General features: G+C 44.8%; 1 protein-coding gene across 1 annotated transcript in view; it reads right to left on the bottom strand.

Moving 5' to 3' along the window:
• SPOCK1 (SPARC (osteonectin), cwcv and kazal like domains proteoglycan 1) overlaps positions 1-12,116 on the bottom strand; it is a 486,635-nt gene that overhangs the window by 145,066 nt on the left and 329,453 nt on the right. The window contains exon 4 of the mRNA XM_014795815.2: positions 7,212-7,326. Within this exon, the coding sequence (XP_014651301.2) occupies positions 7,212-7,326 (115 nt within the window). The remainder of the gene's footprint in view (positions 1-7,211; positions 7,327-12,116) is intronic.

Here is a 12,116-nt window from a genome sequence, read left to right as displayed (position 1 = left end):
GGCGCCTCCAGGACAGGAGCAGACTGGCTGACTGGCTGGTGGGCTTCAGCGCTGCAGGGACAAGCAGACTAGCTAGTGAGAGCTCACACCCATGACTCTGCAGCCCAGGAGGCTGTGTGGCATTCCTCCATTCTGGTTCCAAATCTGCCCTTCACTGGGCCTGTGCAATCAAGGGAGTAATTTAAGGAAGCTCAATATTCTCAACTGTAAAATGGGGATCAAAATACAGACCTAGCAGACTGTTGTGAGAAGCCAGCAAGATCTCCTCTGCAGAGTGTGCCTAACACGGTGGGTGTCAGTAAGTGGCAGCTCTTGCACCCACCACTCTCCCTTTGTTTTCCTCAGTGCCTAGTGGTAGGTATTTGCAAAACAATAGACCACAGTGATGATTTTTCTGCTTATAAAAGTGACTGATTCAGCAAATTAAAACCACAATGAGATATCAGCTCACGCCTGTCAGAATAGCTATAATTAACAAGAGAGGAAACAACAGGTGTTAGAGAGGATGTGGAGAGAAGGGAACTCTCATACACTGCTAGTGGGAGTGCAAACTGGTGCAGCCACCATGGAAAACAGTATGGAGGTTCCTCAAAAATTAAGGCTAGAACTACCACACAATCCAGCTATTCCACTGCTGGGTATTTATCCAAAGAACATGAAAACACTAATGCATAAAGAAAAATGCACCCCTGTGTTCACTGCAGCATTATTTACAATAGCTAAGACTTGGAAGCAACCTAAGTACCCATCAAGGGACGAATGGATAAAGAAGATGTGGTATATATACACAATGGAATACTACTCAGCCATAAGAAATGATGAAATCCAGCCATTTGTGACAACATGGATGGACATTGAGGGTATTATGCTAAGCAAAATAAGTCAGAGGGAGAAGGTCAAATACCGTATGATCTCATTCATAAGTAGAAGATAAAAACAACAACAAACAAACACATAGAGATAGAGAATGGATTGGTGGTTACCATAGGTGAAGGGGAGAGGGAGGAGGGCAAAAGGGATGATTAGGCACACGTGTGTGGTGATGATTGCAATTAGTATTTGGGTGGTGAACATGATGTAATCTATTCAGAAATAGAAGTATAATGATGTACACCTGAAATTTATACAACGTTATAAACCAATGAGACCGCAATAAAATAAAAAATAAATTTAAAAAATTTAAAAAAAGAAGTGGGCCCAGACCCAAAACTCAGTTGCATTAATTCCACAAACAGCCTAGAAAGAGCACCAAGCCCTCATTAGCACCCTACCTAGACCCATAACACGGCAAATGAAGATCCCTCAAAGTTCAAACAGAACACAAGGCAATGCATGGGCCCCTTGGAGAAAGGGCATGAGCTACGTAAATATAAAATCATCCCAAGGGACATGAGCATGATCACACTTTGGTAATTAGCAATGCCTGGAGTCACGAAGCACCAGAAAGCCATCCAGGCACCTAGGAATTACCCCGCTTCCACGTGGCCATGTGTCTTCCAAACTGAGCCAGATATGTGTATGTATAATCAACCTGTTCAAAGCCCCTGTAGCAGGAGGCAGTGCTTTGTTGTAAAACAAAACTGAGATGAAATAACCGTCATCCTTTCAAATATCCTCTGAGAGTTTGGTATTTGAGGCACATTCTGTGATGTACTTCTCTCTGACCTCAAACACTTTGATTCTTTTTTTCAAGTTGACATAAAAGACAGACAGCTCTCAGACTGGTCTACTGCACCATGAGCCTCAACTGGATCTGAATTCTTGGCTGGTGTGGAGAATTTGTTGTTATTCCAGATAATTAGGAAGTAGAGATAAAGGGCCATTATGTTAGCAAGGCCTAGCCCATTGGGAAGATCAGCTGTTGGCTCTTTATTTAAAAACAGATTAGTTCCCACTGCTCCCAGAAGGCTTCCAAGGGAACACTCAGATATTGTAAGTCCCATCCTGACACCCTTTCCTCCCATTCACAACACACTTGCAGAATTTGAAAATGTGGCTTGTCTGGAAGGCTTAAAAGAAATGCTTCAATTTTCCATTCTCCAAATGAAAATCAATGGCAACAGAGAGGTAAAATCAATGTTCAGCGTTCTGTAGGGAGAAGCCCCCCCATCTCTGGCCCACCCAGAACAATAAATCAGAACTAGCCATCCCACTGGCAGCACATCCCTGAGAGCAGAGCCCTCTGCCGGTTGAATGACTTCCTGTCCATCCCTCTGTCCCCTAAGAGGGCATTTTCTTTAAGAAAGCCTAAAAGAATATTTTAAAACCTAAGTCAGGAAGAATAACATGTTGCGATAAAAACTCTTCCTTCCCAAACAAATCCATTTGCCAGTGGGATCTTTGGCATCTAAGACCAGAGTTTGACTTAACTGTTTCCGTAAGGATCCATTTTGCATTATCAAGGCTTAAAGAATGCTCAGGTACCCCATCGACTTGCTCCCCCAGACAACCAATTATCTGCTTTCTGTCACCACACAGTAGCTTGCATTCTGAAGAATTTCATGTTAATGGAAATCATACAGTATACACTCTATTTTTTTTCTTTTTTGGTCTTCTTTCACTCAGAATAATTACTATGAGATTCATCCATGTTGTTGCATGTATTAGTAGCCTCCTCCTTTTCATTGCTGAGTAGTAATCCATTGTAGTGGATATACCACAATTTGTCTATCCATTCACCTGTTGATGGACATTCGGGTTGGTTCCAGCTTTTGGCTATTACAAATAAAGCTGCTATGAATATTCACGAGTGAGTCTTTGCACAGACTTATGCTTTCATTACATATTCTAGATACAAATCTTTTGTCTGACATATTTTCTGCAAATATTTTCTCCCAATGTGGCTTGTCTTTTTATTACCATACCAGTGTCTTTTGAAGATCAAAGTTTTAAATTTTGATGAAATCCAATTTGTTCATTTTCTGGGTTTTTTTGACATTTATAGTTCATATTTTTTATGTCCTATTTAAGAAATCTTTCCCAACCCCAAGGTTACCTTGCTTGTTTTCTTCTAAAAGTTTTACAATCTTAGCTCTTTTATTTAAGTCTATGATCCATTTCAAGTTAATTTTTTTGTATAGTACATTATACAGTCATTAAAACATATCTATAGTGTTGTGGTATCATAAACATATTCATTTATAAATATTAACAGAAGAGAACCTAATAGAAATTTTTACATACAGGATAGGCACCACTTGATAAGTTTTGACAAAAGCAAACCAATGGTCAAAACCTACAACTTGAAGAAAGAATGAAAAGAAATGTGCTGGAATGTTTTACTGTTTTTAGATTATGTGACCATTGCCTATTTCCTATCTTTTTTCACTTTTCTATATTTTCAGTAATAAGCATCATCTGTTGCTATATCAAAAGTAAATTAAAATATTTTTAAAAAGTCATTTAAGAAAAGGTTTCTTGACTCCAGGCTGCCTTCACACTGCTCTTTAGTGTATCAGTGGCCCCTTTGGAGAACCTGAAAAGTGACCACAGTACCAAGAATTTGCCCTCTCACAAGCCCACTCAATATTGCTTAACAGCAGGAAGAAATGAAACAAAGAATTTCCAACGAGAATTCTCCAAAGAGAATGTGAATTTAGCTGAAGCCTCTAGATGAAACCAAATACAAACCCAAATACCACCCCAATAAAGGAGAAGAGTTCCAGCAGAGGGCGGGCTGGTTGCCCAGCTTGGCCCCCCACCGAAATTGCTTGCCCGTTCGCCCTGACAGTCTGCAGTCACAGATGTGTGTGTCAAACAGCTTCTCCACTCACTCAATCTCCAGGGGCAAAGAACGCTAATGAAATTCTCTCGCTGATGTGCTCACTGTCCTTCTGTCTCGATCTGCTTGCAAAGACAGCCTAAGCCTGCAGCCTCATAATCAGCCCAAGGCTGGCCTGGCTGTCTCTCCATGAGTGTGCACTCCTGACTGTCTGGGAGGCAGGATTTGCCCCTTGAGCTGCTGCAGAGGCCAGACTGGCTGATGGGATTGCCTACAGATGCTTCACAGAGAGAAAGATTACTTCCCTGATTGATGAATAAATAGGGTTGCCAATACAGTCTCCCTGGTCAGAGGGGACCTCTGAAGTAGAAGGACAGATATTTCATCTGCGAAGGTATCCAAGAACCTAACAAGAGGTATGCACTTGGCTGATATGGCGGGCTGGGTAATTCAGCATCTGAGAGGGAGATGAGGGAGGCCGGGCCCACAACCACAGCGAACACCATTAAGGACACCTCCACGGTTCATGCCACCTCCCAAATCCTGATAAGGGATGGGCATACTGCCTCAGTCAAAGTCTCCACTTTAGGCTGTTTTTCCAATGAACGAATGGTCCCTATCATCAGAAATGCAGTCATCCTCTTAGTCCTTACCTGCAGTGACTCACAAACAGGGCAGCAGAAATGACACCGTAATCCTCAAGCTAAACCCCACAGGCTTCCTCGGGCAGGAATTGCTAAGGCAGGCACAGTCAGACTGGGAAGGGGGCAAGGCACTGGAGTGAGCTACTTTTTTCTCAGAAGCATGCAACTTTGGGGATTTCTGGCTGATCTTTCAGAATGAATCAGACAATAATAACAACTATTATCACGATTGTTTTAGTAAGTGGAAGACTAGCTGTCATTATGTGACACTAGACTATGTACTTTATACACCATCATCTTACTGAATTCTCATACAAACATATACACAAAATACTCTATGCAAGGATTAGTAAAATTTAATACCCATAAACCCTCTCTGCAAGAATTACTAGAGGATGTATTCCAGCAAATGGGAAAGAGGAATGGGTAGGTACTTCCACTAAACCCATTTCAGCAATGTAAAGTAACTTGCCAAGGTCTCATAGCTAGGAAGCAGCCAACCTGGGAAAAGAGCCCAGATGGGTCTCATTCCCAAACCCATGATTTTAGCCACTGTAATTTTGTGGCCACCAGGAGATGTGGGAGATGAGGATCACACTTTCAACACAAGCAAAAAAGTGTTGGTGTTTCCAAGACAGAAACATGGCAGGCCCAGAAAAACATGATTTACACCTGGATATGCCTGAATACCAATGAGGTTGCTGCCTCTGTTGTAAACAGATTTGGGCTTAAAACCAGAAATCTCGTCTGTCACTTCCAGAAAGAGTTGTATTCTAGGAGGAAACATGCAATGGACCTTCCATGTTACACAGACACACACACAGACACACACAAAGCCAGACAGCTGAACAACCTTGGGCACTATTTTGGTATTTGTAGCAAAAAAGGCCACATGTTCTCTCCTTCAGAGAAGGAAGAAATCACGTGTGGCAAAAGAATCTAGGACAGTTTTCTCAGAGTGTGAATTGCCTTAAAAGGAATTCCAAATAACAAAAAAATTTGTTCTACATCCCACTCCCGAGTGAATTTGATTTTCCTTGAGGGTAGGAATAGGGTCTCTTGTTTACTTCTGTAGTCTCAGTGCCTGACACGAGCCTGGCACATAGTAGGCACTCAACGCCTTTTAGTTAAATGACCATGAACAAATGGATAGACAGGGATAGGTAGAATAAAGAGGCCAACACATGGTAGTGACGAAAAACACAAGGTGTGGAGCTGGACAGTCCAGGGTTTGAATCACAGCTGCCACTTACCAGAGATACAAGCAAATTACTAACGCTCTCTCTGCCTCACTTCTCTCATTTTTAGAGTGGAGACAAAAACAAATACCAGCTTGACAAAATGGCTGGAAGAATTCAAGGATGCGGGTGTTCAGCATGATGCCTGACACGCGCTAGGTTCCAGGGATGAGATTTGTCTTTGCTTCTGAGGATAACTCTCCAGTCTGGGGGAAGAGCAGAGCTCATTACAATACCTTGCATCTCGGTCTTACAGAGACAAAGCTTGGCTGTTTTTAGGTGACCATGGAGGCTAGCTCTGTTGCTGCAGATGCCAGGTTTGTAGAGGCCGAGGGGGTGAGGGTTCTGCTCTACACTGTCACACCACCCGGGGAGCGCTGTTTCTCTGCTGCACCACGATTTCAGAGGTCGGAGCTCCCCAGGCATGTTGGTAAGAAAGCACTTAGGGGATTGAGGGAAATTAAGATATGTCCCAAGAGGCACAGCCAAAAGGACCAGCCTTGCTCAGAGTTCAAGAACTGAGGGGTGGGACAGGACACGTTCTGCATGGTCCCAGGGTCAGACTGGAACTAAGGAGCGAAAGTGATAGGGTAGCAGATTTCAGTGGGAATCGAGTTTCAGAAAGGCTGCTTTCTTTGCCTAAGTTCACGGTGCAGTGCAGGTCAATGGCAGAGCAATTTGCTGAATCCAGAACCATGTGGCGTAACCCCAGTGCCCCGTCACTATACCTCTCCATACAGGCAGTACAGGGAGAGGGGCGGAATAGACACTGAAATTGCCGTTCTCCTACCCCCAGCCCATCCAACCCCATTCCTGAAGAAAGACTGTTTTGTGTGTGTGTGTGTGTGTGTGTGTGTGTGTGTGTGTATCTGCTTTCTTGCTTCAAGTATTTCTGCAGGACTGAAGGCAGAAGTAGCCTGAATTCAAAGGCTTATTCTGTCATTTGTAAAAGCCTAAGACCTCTGGATGGATGATGCTGGGAGTGGGTGGGGAGTAAGAGGCAAATGCTTTAAGAACCCTGAAGAAGAAGGGGAGACCTCCCCTGGGCTGGGGAGGAGGGGATAATGGGTGCTGTGCTCTGAGCAAACAGCAAGACACATTCTCAGAAGGAATGTTAGTGTCGTGGCCCTGAGGAGGCAGAACCCCAAACCAGGCACCTGGCCTGGCAAAGATGCTCATTCCTATTAGGGCAAGGAGGCACACAGCTCCCAGACCTCAAGGGACCTCAAAGGATTATTGTGGTGAGGATGTCAGTGGCAACCAGCAGACTAGAGGTTCAGCCTCTGCCTTCTTTGCTACAAGCTCCCTGGACCCTGGGGTTATCCTGGAAGGTGGAAAGGCCTCAAAATGACCAAGAAGGGGTTTTTTGCTCATCTGCTCAGATGAGGGCTCAGAGTCAAAGTCGATGTAAAGGAAATAAATATATTGACATTCTTTGCAAATCTGTGCTTGAGAACTGAGATTCATCCCACGGCAGGAGTGCAGGCACCGAATACCATATAAAAAGCGACACAAACACCTGCTTTCCCTCTCCCCACCATCCCCTAGTCAGAGATTGAGTACCCCCAGACCCACCAGCTGGAGAGCGTCTCCCAGCCTCCTGCTTACCTGGGGAGCAGGTGCTTGCGGCTGACACACAGGGCCGTCTGGTAGTCCTGGGTCACGCACACTTTGTGAGGGCTGCACTTTACCTTCAGGCAGGGGTCTTTGGATGGGTCCAGGGCTGAGGCAAAAAGAACAAGAGGGGAGTTAGGACCTCCGGGGAAATTTAATTTCTATTTCAACTCAAACAAACAAGTGGGAAATAAACAGAGCATGTGTTTGCACTCTGTGCTGTTTTCTTAGGCTGGCGGGGATGGGAATGCAAAGCGAAACCAGGGGAATTCTGCGTCTACTGCACACGTTCTTCTTCAATATCAGGAAAGCGATTCCTTTGTGCTTTGGGGAGTTGCTGCATCTTCATCTTGGGCAGGAATTACTTTTAAAAGTCCTTTAGAATCTTACATGCTCCAAGGACTAAGAACTACTTTTTCCTCTTTGGTTATTTGTCTGCTATTGTTTTTTATGACTTCATCCATGCCTAATTTTACTTATTTTCTATAATGTAAATAGTCCTTAAGGACAGAGTTTTTGGCTTCAGTTCAGTAAACATGGACTATGTGCATAAATAAGCCTATTTTAAGTTTTGTGAAGAACTTCAAGATGTGCAAGACAGTTTTGTGCCACATAAAGTTACAATATAATAGGGAAGGAAAAAAAGCTTACATATAAATATTTATTGTGCAAGGGAGAATTAGATAAAGGCCACGATAGGCATATAAAATGATAACACAGCTCAAGAGAAAAATAGAGATCAATTTCTGGGGCAAGGATTAATGAAGCATTAATATGTGAGTTGGATCTTGAAGGATGGGCAGGATTTTGAAAAGCAAAGGTAGAAAAGGCAATCCAAGCAGGGTGGCCAGCACACGCCAAGGTAGGGAGACACTTCTGAGCAATCGTAAGATATTCAATCTGACTAGTAAGGGTGCTTGGTGGGTGGGAATAATGAGAGGGGGAAAGCAGATTCACCCGAGTCACTTGAGAAAGGGTCTCCAAAGACAGCGGTTCATCTATTGCAACATATCCTGGAAGAGGCTGAGCAGCAGGCCCTCAGCTAATCAGCACTCTGCATGCTGAGGTGCACATGCTTGTCATGGCAGAGAAGAGGCCGGCGGGAATTAATTCTTTGCAAAACAAAAGCAATTGTGCCATCTCCCAGCTCCAGGGCCTAAGGCCTATTAGGTGGTAAATCTTTCATAACTGCTCTCCACAGCCAGGGGAGGTGACGTTTTCCCATGTCCTACCCATGCAAACATTTGGTTAAACAAATCGGCATCCCGAGAGGGATTGCAAAACTGCTACAAGAAATGCCATCATCCCCTCAACGATGGGGCCCCTCAGCGTTCACGATTCCCCTGCACTTAGAGGAAGTCATCATTCCTCTCAGCCCGCCCAGGCCCAGAATCTCAACACCATTTTCTTCAGACGGCTGCTGGGAATTTCTCAGGGGCCTGAACACACAACATCCAAAGGCATTTCTGCTGCTTGAACAGCTCAGGGCGGCTCCCTCCACTGCAGCAGCTTCAGCCGCTGTAAACAGAAACTAGGGTGCATTCTCAGGCCTGTCAGGTCAGCAACAAGACCCAGGTCCTGGTCCCAGGGGAATCACCTGGCAAAGCCTACTACCCAAGGGATGTGCCAGCTGCCTGGAGCTTAGCAGAGGGTAGGGGCTGCAAGATGAGAGAGAGGCTGATTTGAGCCCCAGGGAGAGGGTGTTCACTCCCAGCTCTTAAGCTGAGGTCTGCTTCTGGGTGGCGAGAGGCAGGGGACCTGTGTCTGCCCTCACAGTCCTCCCACGCCAGGCCTTCCGGAAACTTGCAGCAGGAACTTCCTGGTTCCCAGTGGAACTCTCTTGGTCCTGGGGATGCCCACATGAGAAGCCAGGAGGCTGGTGCATCTCAGGCCAGTGGCCTTATCCCTGTACACTATCCCTTACCCGAAGCTTGGGGTGGCAGTCTAGCCAACTCTGACTTGCTTTCCAAGACTCTTCCAAAATTGAACCAACAATTAAGAAAGAGTCTATCAGTGACGACCATGCTGGTCCTTCACTGCCTTATCTCACACTTCCAGCCACCACAGGATGAAGTGAGACACACAGATCTCAAGAAAGTTGGGGACCGGAACACTGGCAGCCCTGGCCACAGGTACCCACTGAGGCGTTCCTCTGACAGTCGCCAAGTGCCAAAGAACCCTTGGGATTTTCACTGGCATGGATCTCCGAGATGAAGACTAACCGGCTGGCCTAGGGTGTCGAAACCTGCAGTACCAGTCGACAAGCTTTATAGGCAAATTCGAGCTTCTTTTTGCTTCTGAAGCCAACTTGACAAATTTGCAATGTCCACACTGTGACCCGGATGGCCTCAATGGACAGGGCAACATCAAGGCAATAAGTCAGCGGAGCACAGTAGGGAAGAGCACAGCCTCCAGGCTCAGTGTTTCTGCCTTTGAATGCTGGCTCTACTGCTTACTAAACTTTCTGAACCTCAGTTGCCTCTTCTGTAAAATAGGGGTAATAACAGTACCTCCTATTGCTTTTGCTTGTCATGAGGATTAAATGAGTTAATATTCGTAAGGGATTAGACAGACTTGGGACATGGTGAGCACCTCATAGGTGTTTTTCAATTTTTGCGCATCTGTATTTTGTTCCCAGAGTGAATAATAAGCCCTCATAATAAGAACAACAATAGCTAACACTCAGTGCTTTTACATGCCTGCAGTGAACTAAGCTGTCTAATTGGATTACCATATGTAAATCTCGCAACCACCCAAGAAAGCAGCTGCTGTTAATGTGCCCATTTCACAAATAAAGGTCTTAAAGAGAAGCCACTGTTGAGAGGTGCATAGGGTGACTGACAGCTGGAGGGTTGACTCCAGAACCCCAATTCCTCACACCTGTATGCCAGCAGCGTGGAAATCACCTCGGATCTCCTTTAAAAAGTTGATTGTAGGGCCCACCTCGCACCAAGTATAAAGCCAGATACACCATATTCTTGAGAGGTCTTCAGGGTAGAATGAGATGTAAGGGGTAAAAGAAGTAAGGGACAGCCAGGGGGCCTGGTGCCGCCAAAGCTGGGCCACATAGGACTGCCCCAATGTGCCACATGCACAGCCCCAGTGCTCCCACAGCCCTGGACAACTGTGCCCTCTGCTTACTCCCCCTGAATGCAGCAACCCCCCAGCGGGGTCAACTGGCCAGTGGTCTGGTCAATTTTCTTTCTGCAACCTAGCCATCTGTCACCCTACCATTTTAGGCTACTCTAGATCATCTTTCCTCCAATACTTGAAGCTAGCATTCCTAAAAAAGAAAAAGCTCTAACCAAAAATACTAATAAATAAAAATCAGTTATTTAACTCCATACATATACTTAACAATTTGCATATAGAAATCAAGTCTGCTAAAAATTAATTACCAGGGTCTAAATACTTCACACGTGTATGCGAATTATTTAGAGTAAATGAACTTCACAGAGCAACAAAACAGTAACAAATCAAGCTGTCAGCGTTTATTTAATCACCAGGACGCATTTTGTTTTTGAAAAACAGCCCGCATTGGGATTGAAAGGGGATGAGGATGGTGAAAGGAGTGTGTCATTTCCATTTAAATGCAGCCTCCCAACTATGCTTTTCCTAGCAGCGCCATGGTGACTCACAGTGACATCCTGCAAGGCACCTGGCGCCCAGAGTGGACAGGGCTGTGTGGCTCCACTTTCCAAAGGGAAGGATAAGAGATCAGAATAATAAGTGGCATTTGAGAGTCCCTTTAATAAGGTATGGGGAAATTGTGCAGGTGAGGAGGGAGGGAGAGCCAGCTGAGTGTTAGTGATAACCCTGAGCAGGGTTAGACGCTTCCTTGTCCAGGTGCTAATGATTTCTGGAGATTGTGCTCCCAATTTCTCTCTCCCAGCACACGCTTGGTGATAGGATGTGGCAACCCCACAAGATGCCAAAGCCTGGTGTCCTCTCCACCTCTTCTATCACATACCTGCAAGACTAACACGGACTTAAACAGGATAACGTGCCTAGCACAAAGCAGATACCCATGGAAGGTTCACTTCATCTTTCCTGCCCATAAGCAAAAACCAGTCAAATGTCAACTGGCACATGACACATGTCCAATTAATTTTTAAAATAATTTTTACAAAAACTTTTTTCAAAGAAAAAACAAGAATAAATTAAAGAGAGATTTGTTGAGCTGAAAAAAACCTTGAATTCAAAAGCCAGTTAATTATAGGCTCCCTGTAAGTTTTTTTTAAATTAATTTTATTTTTTAAGCTCATTGCTTGGCCTCAATTAAGGTAGTGATATTTTAATTATCTTAATTGTTTCTGAACTTGTTTTTCAGTTCAAGTTATTTTTAATTAGCTACGTTGATTTTAAAATCCTGGATCAAGCCTGTTTGCTGCCCTTGGGCACATCCTATAGGCAAAGGGTCTGTAAGAGCAGAGCTGGGTACCACCTCATTGATGCTGAGGTGAGAGGATGCTCCATTTTGTGGATTGACCAAAGGGTCCCTGAGAGTCACCTGGGGGAGTGACAAATGCCTGTGCTTATTCCATTAATATTTGCATTCATTCTGTGCACCTCCTGCCCTCCAGGAGCCCACAGCTCAATAGAGACAACAGGCAACAGGAGGGTAAGTTCTGTATGTTATGGGAGACAGGTGAGGACCTCATCCAGCCTTTCAGAAGAACAGGTGAGACTTCCTGGAGAGACTGACATCTATGGAAAAGTGGGTTGAAATCAGGTAATATGATGAGGAAGAACATTCTAGGTTAAAAGAAGCTCTCTTTCCAGGGTTAAGAGATGTCAAGGCAAGTTTGGGGAACTGAAGTGTTTCATCAGTCTGCCAGCAGACTGGAGCAGGGTGGTGTGTGATAAGACCGGAGAGGGAGGCAGCAGCATCATGAACGG

This window comes from Ceratotherium simum, chromosome 4 (genome assembly GCF_057802395.1).
Source record: "Ceratotherium simum simum isolate JZ-2026a chromosome 4, ASM5780239v1, whole genome shotgun sequence".
In the NCBI taxonomy this organism is placed as follows: domain Eukaryota; kingdom Metazoa; phylum Chordata; class Mammalia; order Perissodactyla; family Rhinocerotidae; genus Ceratotherium; species Ceratotherium simum.
This window is presented reverse-complemented; position numbering and strand designations above follow the sequence as displayed.